We start from the raw sequence: 15757 nt of genomic DNA on the forward strand, positions 1-15757 counted from the left end.
TCTAGTCACTTGTTTTTAATATAAAAGTTTATCACTTAGAATTATGTATAATAAAAATATCCAAGAAAGCAAAATGCAATTTATGCTAAGATTTTAAACTTAAGAGTATCTATCTACTTATTGATTATATATAATTTTTTTATACATTTTTACCTAAAATATATGTTTGTTTTTGTAATATTCAGTAAATTACTTTAATTTATTTTGAATTAATCGAGTTGTAATGTAAATTATGCTACCATTTTTGAAACTTTGTCATAGGTACTGGCACAATTTTTGATTTATTTCAACATCTGACCAATGAAAATATCATATCGTGGATTGAATATTGTGATATTTCGATGCAGGTTATTCATTACAAGATATTCTCAATATTGTCGTTTGGCAACTAAAATACATCAGCTATGATGATTAATGCAACAATTTATAAGAAATAGGAATTTTCTAACTTCTGCAGAAAACTCTTTACTTCTATAAATATTCTGTTTTATTCCAATTCTACTAATATGAAATACAGTAGCATTATCATATTTATAATTTTTATTTTTCTATGATGTATGGGAACAAACACTCACCAATAATTAAAAATCAAAGATAAACATTATTTGGTGATTCTTAAGGCAACTTTCAATGTAAGAGTTGTGTTATTTATAAAAAACAAAATTCTTAAATTATATGTTCCAACTGCAGCTATTAATATAAAATACATTCCTGGTTTAATTTCTCACTTCAGAAAATGTTAAGGAATCAAAATATTGAAAAGTTTTGTTTTGTTAATTTGAATTATTTTTTAATAAACCAATAGCATATTTTGCATTGTAAAATTAATATCAAATTTTACTCTTCTGTAACGGCATTGTATATCTTTGTGTAAAATTGCTGTGATAACATAGAATTTGTACTAGAAATAATTTATATAACAATAAATGTCAAAATTGTGAATGTTGAATGAAACAATGAGATTTTATTTCTGAAATATTTCCACATCATGAGAGAAAATATGAAACATTTTATTTGACCTTTTCTTTGCTTTTTTCTTGTTTTTCAATTGCTTTCTCTTTTGCCTGAAATTTTATAAGATGTCTTTTATTATAAAAAATGTTTTCGTATGATTTTCAATTGAATTTACCATAAAATAAAATAAATACCTTTTCGACGAGGACTTGTAACTTTCCTTCCTCTGCAAGTACTTTCAATAGTTCCATTATTAATGGTAAGTAATTATGTTTCCGTCTTACATTCTCAATCTGAAATTAGAAATATTAACATTATCCAAGTTGTAATAATCATTAGAATAAAAATAAATCCAATCTGGTAAACAACAAACTCAAATATATCTTAGTTAACACGGTTTAATTTTTTGTTAATATAAATAACAAGGAGATTATGGATCTTCAGAAATATGAAAAATTCTTTTGTGTTATTTGAGTAGAACACATCATTACAAAACAAACTTTCACATTAAAAAATTTTGTAAATCTAAAAAAAAAAAAACTTTTGATTAAAAACATAACATCTGCTTCTTGTTAAAGCCATTTCATAAATTTTAATATCTAATAATCGTTTACATTAATCAAAACTTATTTTGCATGGTTCAGATTATATATAACATTACAGCATCATTTTCATTTCAAGGTAATTGAAACAAGGATAGGATGATGAAATAAGCTTGGGTGGTAGCTTAAGAATTGTAATATAAGTTTTATGAGCTGAACTTAATATCTTGCCATTGAATTCCAAAAATATGCGTGCAATTACAGATATCCCTCATATAACATGGTAGTTATGTTCTGAAAAGTGCCATATTATGCAAATCTGTGGTATACGAAACAATGGAAATAAATTATTCCTATGAGCAATTAATTAAAAATAATCAATCAAAGTATTGTATTAAGCATTAATATTAATTTTATTTAAACCAGGACACTTTCCTTTTACAAAGTATTGTCATCATTTCAGCTTTTTTGTTGATCTCAATCAGAAGTACTGGCAACATTTTCATATTTTTTTAGTTTTTGCCATCCATAAAAATTTATGATAAAATAAAAATTTGTTGTTAATCAAAAATTTGTTCTAGCGAGTCACATTTGCTCAGTTGAGTACCAAGTGACTTTTTTCCAGAATTTGTGTTCGAATATAAAGATACCACTGTATTTCATTCTTCATTTTTATGAAATAATCATTCATAGGTAATACCTATGGTTAAAAAAAGAGGTTAATAACACTTAACTAAATACAAAGATTGTCACACTGTGCTTTCTTTTTATAGATTTTTTTATAGTGTCTTAAAGGCTAGCATGAAAGAAATGACAATGACACCTGGTTAATAGGAAAGTTAGTACAATTTGTTTCTTCCTTGTCCTATCAGTTTTCATTAAAGTAAACCTGACAAAAAGCACAAAATAATTTGAAATTTCAATATTCTAAACTCCATGGGCAAATTTGAGACATGCATGCATGCTTACTTAAAGAAAAATTCTGAATTTTGTGCAGAGGATTTCCAAAACTGTATTTGAGAGAGAGACTTAGTCATATTGTATTTGGGATACTTGTATATAGCAAGTCCCCTTTGTATTTATACAAAATCCTTGCTTAACATCATTTCATTATAATGTTGAGGACAGGTACAAGTACATTTGTAATCATTTACAATTATTATTGTTGAATTTTCCTTATAAAACATAAAACTGATTCTATAAAATCGGAAATAAATGCTGGAGGTTGCAAATATGATCAAATAATTTGGTTAATTTTCTATCTTATTTATACCATTTAGCCTATATTAAAATTGGTTTTGTTATATGTCATTTTGCTTAATATCACAGTTTCCAAGAACCTATTGATAATGCTGAGGATTATTGTGTATATATATATATGTTATGGCCAATGACATACAAAATGAATAGCCAGTCATTCATGACATCTACATATTGTGTTTGGCAATGATGTGAACAGACAGAACAGGAACATCAATCACCTTTCTAGCAGACAATAATGTCACTACATTAAAACAATGTCCCAGTGCTGCTTGGTTAATGATGTGAACTGTCATAGCAGCCGTTGCATTCAATGTAGTGTATAGTCCTTCCAACTTGTTAATTATCATCAGTTGTTTACTGAAGTAGAATTAGTAAAAACACAAGAGTCTTATAAAATACGAAACTTATACAAAATTGTTTTAATCACACAATGAATTTAATTCAGATACAACTGAATGAAATTCATGTCATTTGAATTAAATAATTAGATTCTGATGAAAATCAAATCAACTGAAAATTAATGCTTTTTTTAAATCATAATTTAATTGTTTATATTGATAATTTCTTAGATTATTTTCTGTATATATGATATTAATATTTATTCATTCTTAAATGCTAATTAACTAACAATAGTTTTTGTTCTATAAAATCTTTTTTTATAAATGTAAACAGAAAATATCAGCATTTTATTTCTAAAGATAATTTTATATTTTACTTTAAAAAATGGCTTTTTGGTCTATTGTAGATACGTGTTATAATTATACTAATTATACTTCTCAAAACAGCTGAAAATACGTAGGCTGTTTTTTCAACCTCCTATGGTCCATAGAAAAAAAACAAGAGTAAATAAAAAATGAATTTATTACCAAAAGTTAGGTACAAACATGGTTATTTTTCGACATAATCACCCTGCAGATTGAGGCATTTGTCATATCAGTGGACGAGTTTTTCAGTGACTTGAGCTGGGCCTTAACATTGTTTTGAAGATCGTCATTAGTTTCGAACCTCTGCCCTCCTAGCCACTTTTTCTGTTCAGGAAAGAGGTGGAAGTCTCTCAACGCCAAAGCGGGGCTATACGCTGGATGTTTAAAGGTGGTAAAGACTTCCACCCAGCTTGAAACTTTTTAATATGTGAAGACTTCCACCTCTTTCCCAAATGTGGCTAGGAGGGCAGAGGTTTGAGACTAATGACAATTTTCAAAACAATGTCGTTAAGGCCATCTCCATTCACTGGTCGCAACATTTTATGAAGAGGGGATGGAAAAGCTCGTCCGCAGATATGACAAATGCCTCAATCTTCAAGGTGATTATGTCAAAATGTCACCATGTTTGTACCTAACTTTTGGTAATAAATTCATTTTGTTATTTACTCTTGTCTTTTTTCTATGGACCATCAGAAGTTGAAAAAACCACCCTCATAATTAACTGTTTATTAGCACTACTTTTCCTGTTCTGCACATCTTCCCCTACAACTGAGTGAAAGTGATTTAGTCTGCTTTAACAACTGCCAAATTGGAAAGCAAAAATCAAAACAAAGTTATAATCTATTTTATTAATATACAGTAGACTATTTATTTATCACATAAGCCTATGCCATCTTATCCAGGAGTAAGAAATTCATTCAGTTTTAAATGTTGGGAAGCAGGAAGTCACCAAAAATATATTGTGTATTGCCTGTGTTACATAACTTAAAAAATGTCCTTAACCATAGGTGTGTAATGCTCCAAAAAAAATAAAAAAAAAACATTTTATATTGATATTGAACAATGACCGATAATTCGACTATTATCTGTGTCAATNTGTCCTTAACCATAGGTGTGTAATGCTCCAAAAAAAATAAAAAAAAAACATTTTATATTGATATTGAACAATGACCGATAATTCGACTATTATTTGTGTCAATGCCCAGCCACTGCTGACAATACTCACATGAAAAATACAAGACATTTAGTGAACAATGTCATTGTCATGTTACTTTGATCATTCACTGTTATATATACACACACTTGCCAAAATGATTAAAAGTTCCAACTAACTCAAAATAATATTTAACGCAATAAACTCAAATTCTTTTATATTTATTGCAAATATAGTATCATTGTTTATTTATTCATTCAAATAAAGAGAAGATAAAAATGATTGTTTTTTTGAAGAAATAATGATGAGCCAGAATACATTAAATATTTTTATTATTATTATTTATTAGCACAATGTGCAGATGGCTCTGCATAAGCACTACCAGGGAATACATTAAATAGTGCATATTTTGTGTAAATTTTTATTATTATTTTAATTACTATAAAACATTTCACCTAAACACACAATATAAAAAACCATATTAGCCTAATATAGGATATATAGTTATTAATTTTTAAAGTTTTTTCTAATGTTATAATTTGTTTAAAAACAACAGTTAAAAGACAATTTTTATGAGTTGTTTATATAAGATAAATATTTTTGTTTTCAGCTTAATGTATTCTACTAATTAAATCATCTGATGATGAATTTTGTAAAAGTTAATTTACCTTATATTTCTTCATTTTTGCATCTTCTTCTGCAATCAGCATATGTAATTTGCTGATTTCTGACTGAATTTCATCTGTCTCCATTCCATTAGCCTATAAAAAAATTTAAGTAATCTTGTATATTTATTATTTTAGAACTATTAAAAGTGAAATCTTTTTCTATTTTGGTAAGGTAGTTCATTAAAAGTCAAAACTGTTTACAAGAATCCTCCTCGATTTATGTTTTAAATGTAAAATTCATTTACTTTGATGAATCTGATTTGTTTACTATTTTTATAGTAGCATTATTATATCATTTATACACTAAATTGCAAAAGAAAATCAAAAATTACAATTCCAAAATATACACATGAGAGGGCAGTTTCTTCTGTGTTGCCTCAGCAGTTTCCAATGTTGTCTGGTGAGATGCAATGGATATATGAGAGTTTGAAAATGGCAGGTATTCTGTCAATTTCCATGCTGGAGGAACATAGAAGTGTAATTTGATTATTGTGAGCATCTGGCAAGAATACAAGCAAAATTTATCAAGAAATGAATGCTTTTTATGGGGGACAACTGTCTATCGTGGCAAGGTGTGAGAAGTTCAGAAGTGGAATGATGAGCATCTAGGATGACCAGATCAGGCCATTTTCCATCTGCCATACAGTTAGCAGGTGAATGTTTTGAAAATGATGACAACATTAAGATGGCAGTTTGACTGTGACTGCATAAGCAACCAAACACATTCTATGAGAATGGTACCAAGCCTTGTGCCACAATAGGAAACATTTATTGCATTTTTCTACATAGTTTATAAGATGAGTTAAAATTGTCATTTGAAAGCCGTTTAAATTCTGAAACAACACTCAGATTTTGAGAAAAATGCAGTTGGTAAAGACTTATAAATTTCAGTCTACAAGGGAACTCCTTTTTTTCTTGTTATTTATCCTGCATCATTAACAATGGATTTAGCAAGTAAGAGTAAATTACTATATATAAGTTGTATTTTTTTTCAAAGCTACTTTATTTGACTCTACACAGAAAGTCTCTTCATTCTAAAATTTTATTAAATCACTTTTATTTTTTTAATTTCAGAAAATTATATTGTTTTATTTATTTAACCATACTTGAACCAATATGATGCAGGGAGAAACATAAAAAAAATCATACAACATATCAGTTAAAGTTGTTGTATATATTTATTTTGTATTAACTAAAATAATAGTAAAACAAAAAAATAAATTCATTCTGAACTTGTGGGAGAACTATTCAAAAACAAAATAAATTAAAACTAGAAAACTAGGCTATATCTTACTTAGAAAATGAAAAATAATCAATTTACTCTCTTATTCACAAATCAGATAGTCTCCCAAATATATTTTGGGAGGTTTCTTTTTGTTACGTCATACTTGTGATCTCGTAACCGGGCTTGTAATGATCTGTATGTGAAACCAATGTATGTTAGTGTCCTGTTGAACCTGTCATCCTGTAGTGGGATGCGGTAAACTCCAGGTGCTCTTGCATCCTCAGTAAATAGAACAGTTATTTTTGTTTGACTTTTCCTGATGAAGACCAATTAACGAGTGGACAAAAACATTTGAATGTTGAATTTGGGTGTTTTACCATAAATTTGATGTTTAGGTGAGAGTCTATAAACCTAATATATTGCTTTATCTTAAGTATCTAAATATTTTTTAATATTCCATTTAAATAATTCTATATTTATACAAAAAAAAAAAATCTGAAAAAATAGAGAGTTTGAGAAATTTTTGACATATAGTATTATATAAATACAATATAAAATGAACAATTTGAAAATAGAAAATTAAATTATACAGTGGTACCTCAGGATAAGAAATTAATCCGTTCGGAAACTGAAATCGTATCATGAAAATGTCGTAAGGTGGATCATCTTTTCCCATACGATTACATGTAAAACCAAATAATTCGTTCCAACGCGAAAAACATACTCAAATTAAAGCCAAGTAATACATTAAAAAAAAAACTGTAGTAAGAAAACAAATGAAAAATGCGAACTAATGTAACATGGTATGGTGAGTTTTTGTTCGTATCGTGGAGCAAAAATTTGTGCGAATTTCATGTCGTATCCTGAAAATTTCGTATGCTGGGGCGTTCGTAACCTGAGGTACCACTGTATATAATACTTCATACATCATTCTTCTGTACTGGAGGACACTGACAGAACTGCAATTGTCTAGATAGGCATTCTTAAAGCAGACAGATTACATGTAACAGCCCTGTGTGTATAAGACTCCCATTGCCAAGAGGAAAGACTGCATTACAATAATTGCTGAAAATCAGCAGCAATCAATGTTTTGATGTTGTTGGTTGCATTTTGACCACCTGTTGCTTACATTTGTTTCCATTCATTTATGTATCAGATACACCAACATCAGTTAAATATGTCTTGTATTCCTTATCTCCCATTAAATTATTATGTATGGAGTTTGGAAACATATTGTAAATTAAAAATTTTGATACTGGCTGAATATTCTGAATGACAATCCGAAGAAAATATTAAGACTGAATGTCAGACTTAAAATATTTTTAAGTTTTTATTTTTACAATCTAATACATTCATCATCCTATAAACAAAATACTTTTCATAGTTACTATTGTTGAGGATAAATCAATAAGAAAAACTACATAATTTCCATTTTATTTTATGCAGATCATCACTCCGTAACAACACAAGCATTTTATTACTTCTCATCTTTATATAATTTAACAATATCACTTGATGAAGTTATTGCTTATTTAGTCACTCTAAAAACTAATTAACAATTATTAAATTTCATATAATTTTAGTAATTGTTAATTGGTTTTTAGTATGACTGAATAAGAATTTTAGTTAGAATAATAATTTCATTTGACACACAATATTTGAAATTATTATAATATTGAAATTTGCATTTTTACAAAAATAGAAATCCGAATTAAAATTATTATGAAATATCAAAACAAAGAATAGCATGTATTTTATGCACTAAAAAATATTAATAAAATTATTTTTATCATTGCATAGTTTGATAAAAAAGGCAATAGAAAATCATTTATAATTCAGTTCATCAACTAAGAAAAATATTAGAAGGTCTAACAAAGATAGTCAAAATTAATCATTAAAAAAATTTTTTTTAATATATTTTTGAAGTTTTATTTATTCTAGAAACTAAAATTATAACACAAATTATTATAATAATTAGTATATAAGTATATAAATATAAAAATTTATCTTTGATGTGACTATAATTGCAAATTCAATGCATATTATGATACTTCATACACAAACACAGTAAGTATTTAATAATTACATTAATTTTAAAATAGTATAAGACTTTTACTGTTCTTTGTAACACAGGAATTGAAAATAATATAGAAATTTCAGATTTTATCAAACTTGCACAATGAATGATACTCTTCTACTTGATTTGGTAATTCAATAGAATATATTTAATTAAATAAATAGACCCTAAATAGACCATAATTGGGGATAGTAGAACCATACTGATCCAAGTGACATTTTTCCTTTATTACATATTTTATCATGGATACATGGGAGAAAATGTAAATTTGCATGCCACATTGATCCAAGTGCAAAAACCACCGTCTTCTGTAAGAAAGTCACAATCTCCCATCAAAGTGATCCAAGTGATTTGTTCAATGCAGAAACCAAAATATTAGTATCTTCCAATAAAAAGATTTCAATAAAACATTGTTTTTTATTTATTCTAACATATCAGTCAACATTTCATTAATGATTAAACCATAAAAAATGACCTGTTTCCTTAAAACAAACAAAAACGCATTTCCCTCATTTTCTCGAAATGATGAGAATGCCACTTGGATCAGTATGGTTCTACCATCGCCAATTAGTGTCTATTTATTTACTGATAACACTTTCCATGTCAAATAATAATTAGTAAGTTTTATGACAAAATTTTAAACTCAATTTCTCATAAATGGAATGATATGAATAATTAACTCCAAAAATACTGTTATGTCAATTTATAATGTATGTTCATGACAATTGGATCGACTATTAAATTCATCAAGTGTGACAGATTTCAAAGTCTTGATGGACATACTTATTTTGTTAAATCTCACTATTTATAGCTTTTTTATTTACATTAGAATGATTGATTCAGATTTTTTGAAATAAGATATTATAAATTTTGTTCATGGAAAGTTAAAATTTCAAAATTTTTCTTAGTTTAGGACTCAGTTTGCAATTAAATTGTTAAATTAAAATATGTTTTTCATAATTGTATGTCCTTAAAATTCTATAAGAATTAAGTAACTTACATCTAATTGATTATTCAACTCTTCTAACTTTCTCTTGTATAGCATTTTTCTGTCTGTTATAATTGCCATCAAATTAAAATGAATTTCGCCTTCATTATACCTGTAAATTATTAAATAATATAATTAAATTTACTGATTTTATGTTTGCTTCATCCTTTCAAATACATATAGAGATAGCATAAATTTCTACCTTTTGATCCGTCTTTCAATGACTGGTCTAACAACTTCAATCCAATCAATAGAACTAGGAATGAGTCCTAAAAGAATACCAATATTCATTTCCAATATCACTTTGCATTGTGTAAATTGCATGGTACTTACCGAGATCGATAGGTCCATCTTTTAATCCATCAAGTTCATATAGTCGACCATCAATAGGAACATAACCAATAAAATGAAATACGTCGTCATCTTTACTGCTCTGTTTCAGATCAAATTCGAACATCTGTTGTCTATAATAATTCAACTAATATAATTATAAACAGTTATTTAAATTATTAATTATATAAGAATTAAATTATCTAAAAAAACATTACATAATTACAAGGCATGTTCAGTAGAAAACTGGAAAAGTGTCATTAAAACTCAGGAGACCAAGTATTAGCATAGTAATTTTGACACACAAAACATCAAAGCCAGAGGCAACAATAACGGCAACTGACAACACTGCTGATGTGTGAGAACATAAGACAATGAACCGATAAAATGGCAGTGCCTTTCAAGGAGAGCACAAAGCAAGAGTGGTGTAATATTGTCTAATTTTGAATAAAAATCAATTGACATATGCAGATACAGTAAGGAGACAACTACAAGTTGCACACAGGTATACAAGTAGAGTTCTATGGTTTCAAAAAAACAGCAACAGTTCTGTTGGAAAATTCTTCATGGCTGGCAACTGCAGTGATTGCTACGGAAGTTTCTCCATATCATTCACTGATTTATTACCAACAAATCAATGATTTGTGAATAATAATAGAATTTGTAGATAAGCAACTCAACCCCCATTAATTTGCTTCCATTCCCCACTTGTTCAAAAATTTTGTGATGATTCCCAGTACCATCATTTCTGTTTTTTCTTGACTGAAAAAAGTGTTGTGTCAATTTTAGCTATATATATTATATATATAGAGTAGCTATAAAGATTAAATTCGCAAAGTATTTGGGGTATTCGAGTATTCAAATATTTGAAATTGGTTAGTATTCAAATTAAAAAAATATTTGACCATCTCTACTTATAATGTTCCAAGCATTAATTTTACTGTTTTAAATTTTAACTAGTCATATTGTTTGAATGTGATTGATATATTAGCATAGTAAGAATAAATTAAAACTTATCATTACCAGCAAATATATAATACATCATATATTGATATGCAATGTGTCTCAGGAAGATTATGACCTATCTCTTATCCTAATAAAGAATTTTAAAACTTTACATATGTTGATATATGTATAAACTGCATTTTGCCATGTTATTTTCGTAAGTTAATCCTTAAACTTTAAAGATCAAAACAGACATAACTTTAAAATATCAAAAGAAAACTTATATCTTGTGCCATATTGTTTTAAAGAATTTTTACACTAATCAGTGCAGTCAGATTTAAAATCAAACAGAAGTATCCAGAAAAAATTTATTTGATTCTATTAGAAGTGCAANCTAGAGCAGGGGTCAGAATTTCTTTCAGAGATGATGTGCTGAATGTAAGTTATAGTGTTATTCAGAGTGCCGACATAATTCTACCAATATTTTTGTAAATTTTCGTCCGATGGCAATAATTATAATTAAATATCTGAAGACAAAGTCCTCCCAAAAAAGAAAGGTCAGTCGCCAAGAATGTATAGTCTAGAATATGAAGATAATAAATGGTGGTTCCTTTTTTGGGATGACTTTGTCTTCAGATATTTAATGATTCTACCAAGTTTATTATATATGTTATCAAAATTAGTTTAGTTATAATGGACTTCAAAAATGTATAATTTTGAAGTTAAGTTGTTAATTGAATTATGTTCTTACATGTGAAGCACTTGCAAAACACGTATATGGTGACATGGAATGTAAATGCATGCGCTGTAATAGAAATATACAAACAAGAGATTCATTTTTAATGTATCACACCCTTCGCTGAACTATGACTTCCATTTAAGTGTGTAATTAATAGTGATGTAACGAATATTCGGTTACTATTCGGCATTTGGCCTATTTTTCACTATTTGGCCGAATACCGAATATTTAATCACTATTCGGCCGAATACCGAATACCTAAAAACAGGGGCAATAAATAACAAAAACACAGTAAATTAATCATTTTGGTATTTAGAGTTAATGTTATAGAGTTAGTGTTGTTTATTTATATTCATTTATAAATTGTAACATGCACAAAATAAAACAGAAAATAATATTAGTCACATGTATTCACAATTTATAATTACAAAGATCAGCACACGTACACATCTATCGTTGGAGAATCCTCGCACATCTGAGGGTCTGACCCTGCCTATCCTTCTTTCTAAGCGCTCGTCTTTGCTCTTCCCTTTCTCTTTCCTCTATCGCTCTAATCCATGTATGCCTGTGCATACATCATAATACGCGCTCACGATACTTTCGATTTGTTACTTTTCCGTCGTGGAGTTCCCATTTTACAATTACGTGACTCAGCCTGGTGATAACGGAGAAAAGAGACAGATAGGACGTCGATATAAGTCACAGTTATGATTTCACAGATTCGAGAAACAGCTTGATAGCCCGAACGGCCCCAGGCTTTCGCCCGTGCACGCTAAGTGACATTCATTACAAGCATTTAGCTTCTCGAAGTTTATGACAACAATTGTTTGGCATTGACGGCCGCTAATTTTGCGCCAATAAGCTGCTTCGACTCGTTCGATTGTTATCGACTCAATTTCATATTTATTTTCACATTTTCACTTCGTGGTCCTTCTCTGTTCTTTCTCCGTTATTTACACGTGTAGGTCATTTCATTGTTATCCATCACTTATCACATACTGCCATGACGCTCGTGTCTGTCCGCTTCAACTGTCAAGAATTAACGCGATTGGCGAAGCGTAGTGACAGCCAGTGGCGTACCGTAGTGGGGGCGGCAGGGGCGGCAAAATTGCACAATAAATAATAATAATAACATCTTGTAAAAATTTGAAACATCCCAATCTATACTTGCATTGTGCCTATGATAGTGCTATCGTCCGGACAGTTCGGAATCGGCTCGCCATCCGGGTGAACTAGTAATTTTTAATCCGAGGAAATCCTGCGAAACCTGTTGACCTTTTTTTACTTCTACGATTCATTCGCGTTCATGTACACCACTAATAACCAATAGAACTATTTTAAACTGGTCGCTACACTAGCACGGAATTTCATTGCTTGTTCTGTGACAAAACTGAATTTTGCTCTTTTAAATTGAAATATGAAATACCTAAATAAGGGGGGACGAAATTTTCCTCCGCCCCGAGCGGCTGACACCCACGGTACACCACTGGTGACAGCGGGCCAATAGAGAGCGGGGTCCTTGCCATAATGCGGTTTGCACCCCAATTTTCGTACGTGCGATAATCGAGCCGAATAGTTTGGCTGAATATTCGGCTATTCGGTCACGCACCTGGCCGAATATACTATTCGTTACAACACTAGTAATTAATAATTAAAATATAATTTTTACGAAGTTTCTATTCAATCAGAGTGCCACTGAAAATCGTCCCATGTGCCACAGGTTGCTGACTCCTGATCTAGAGCTTTAATAAATATATCTATCATACCAAAAATTTCAGTAAAGTGAAACACCTATTATTAAACTGAAAAAAATATTTTAAAGATTAAAAATAAACTGGATTAGTAGCATATTTATTTAGGAAAACTTATGATTGCATTTCACAGTTTTTAACATATACAGTAATACCTCGACTTACGCTACCCTGACTTACACGAACCCGGAGTTACATGATTTTCAAATCTCGTCGATTCATCTTTTGTTTGAGCGCCACGCAACTCTCGATTACTCATTCCCCCCACACTATTGTTCGGCTTACATGTTCGGATGTGTTGCGCGAAATCGACGCATAGCTACAATTTATTTTGTGTTATTTATTTCTGTATTTGTTATATCTATGGAGACTCGAGAGAGACTATGTGGTGATTTCTTGTAACCGTGAAGAATCAAAAGATGAGATAAGATTAATGAGAACATTTATTATCTTACATACATCCGACTTGGATTTTACACAAATTGCGAAATTATACCCCGACATATGCAAATTCTACTTACGTGGTTATCGCTCGGTCCAACCTGTCACGTAAGTTCGGGGTATTACTGTATATGGGGACAGTAGAACCATACTGATCCAAGTGACATTTTATTACAGATTTTCACACAGATGCATGGGAGAAAATGTAAATTTGCTTGCCACATTGATTCAAGTGCAAAAACCACCATCTTCTGTAAGAAAGTCACAATCTCCCATCAAAGTGATCCAAGTGATTTGTTCAATGCAAAAACCAAAATATTAGTATCTTCCAATAAAAATATTTCAATAAAACATTGTTTTTATTTATTCTAACATATCATTCAACATTTCATTAATGATTAAACCATAAAAAATGACCTGTTTCCTTAAAACAAACACAAACGGGTTTCCCTCGTTTTCTCGAAATGATGAGAATGCTACTTGGATCAGTTCTACCATCGCCATATATGAATTTAATTAGTTTCACTGATTCAATCAGTGAAAGTGTTTATTCTAAAAAGAAAAAATTAATAGTGGATCTTTACTCTATTATTATTTTTGAGTATAATGCCTTTAAAAATAATGTTTTTCAATAACAGAAATGTTTTAATTACAATTTTAAATAACAGATTTAAAAGAAGAGATTATTCTTTAAGGATACAACTATGCAGATGAGAATTTAGTAGCAAGTGAGAGGTTGCAAGTGATATAGTTCTTGCAAAGGAGAATCATGCACAAGTGAGAAGCTAGAAATCTCACTGATGAGAGCGAATTTCTGATTCTTGAACATCTGACAGGGTTTGATATTTATCGCATCTCGCCTCTTCTCGCCACATATTCTCCCTCGCTCACATTTGCATAGTCGCACCCTACTTAGGGGCATACACACGTTAAGGAAATCCTTTGAGGAATAACTGTGCAGGTCTGGCCTTGAGAACATTCAGAATTTCCCATCTCCCACACGAGGAGGAAAATCTCTCAGTCAGTCAGTCAGCCATAACAACTGATGACGACGACGTACCGAACGCTCTCAGACATTTATTGGCAACAAACTGTATTAAAACTCATGGGAAAAACATGTGGGTAGAAGTCTATGGTGTAAAGAGTGGATTAAAAGATAAAGAAGATCGCATTCCCATGTGAACTGATCTCAGAATTGAAGTTAGTACCTAAAGATTTGCACAACTATTTGAGAATGAACGAAGAAATGTATTTAAATCTGTTATCACTGGTTACACCAATCATAAAAAACATGGTACTGTAAGGCGATCAGCAATTCATCCCACGAGAAGAGGCTCACAGCAACGTTAAGGTATTTGGCAACAGGCAGAAGTTAATAATTTGAAATACCACAACTTTGGTTCATATATTTCATCAGTTCCTGATCTTGACTTGACCAATGCTTTGATTTTCTTAATTTCCTTCCTATATGACCTTCTGATGTTATTAATTTTTTTTTACAACACTTTGTTAGCATTTGGCTCAACGTCCTTCAGTTTTTCAATGCTTTTGTCATGACAATCTTTACTTTTATATATAATTATTACTTAATTATAATTAATACTTATAATTATTCAAACATTAATGATGATGAGTATAAGGTTTAACTTACCTGAGTATAAATCATTCTCGCTGGTTTAATATAGAAAGAATCTTCGCACTCGACAATGCTTACATCTTCTATACGATCCATTATTTATGATTTTATTAAATATTCGTATTTTATTTTATTTATTATATAACATCGACCGAATTGGCCAGAAACGATAACAAACCTACAAATGTTTACAATACTACGTCATATAATCTCTAACCGGAATTTTATCGATTGAACGTCGGAAGATTTCGTTCCGGGATATGTGACGTCATCGATAAACGTCAAATCTTTGAACTTTTTATCGTCGATGGTAGTAATAATTTAAAAAAAAAATAGCCAAA

The 15757-nt window shown here is 29.8% G+C and overlaps 1 protein-coding gene across 1 annotated transcript; it reads right to left on the bottom strand.

Annotated features, from left to right (window-relative positions):
* Window positions 1-1003: 1003 nt before the first annotated feature.
* Window positions 1004-15512, bottom strand: LOC111618506 (ubiquitin carboxyl-terminal hydrolase isozyme L5-like). Its single transcript, XM_023360046.1, has 7 exons — window positions 15432-15512; window positions 9908-10052; window positions 9777-9843; window positions 9587-9686; window positions 5285-5377; window positions 1149-1247; window positions 1004-1064 (listed from the first exon to the last, which is right to left on the bottom strand). The coding sequence occupies exons 1-7, from the start codon at window positions 15510-15512 to the stop codon at window positions 1011-1013; spliced, it is 639 nt and encodes a 212-aa protein (XP_023215814.1). The 3' UTR covers window positions 1004-1010.
* Between the last annotated feature and the right edge of the window lie 245 nt (window positions 15513-15757).

Source organism: Centruroides sculpturatus, unplaced genomic scaffold (genome assembly GCF_000671375.1).
Source record: "Centruroides sculpturatus isolate CEXI.00-Female unplaced genomic scaffold, Cexi_2.0 scaffold156, whole genome shotgun sequence".
Classification (NCBI taxonomy): Eukaryota; Metazoa; Arthropoda; class Arachnida; order Scorpiones; family Buthidae; genus Centruroides; species Centruroides sculpturatus.

Excerpts from the sequence above, each read along its gene's own strand:
- LOC111618506 (XM_023360046.1), bottom strand. The coding sequence starts at position 15,512 with ATGGATCGTATAGAAGATGTAAGCATTGTCGAGTGCGAAGATTCTTTC. Across the intron at positions 9,844-9,907 it reads AGATGGACCTATCGATCTCG|GACTCATTCCTAGTTCTATT; the intron begins GTAAGTACCATG and ends GTATTCTTTTAG. Across the intron at positions 1,065-1,148 it reads TACAAGTCCTCGTCGAAAAG|GCAAAAGAGAAAGCAATTGA; the intron begins GTATTTATTTTA and ends ATAAAATTTCAG.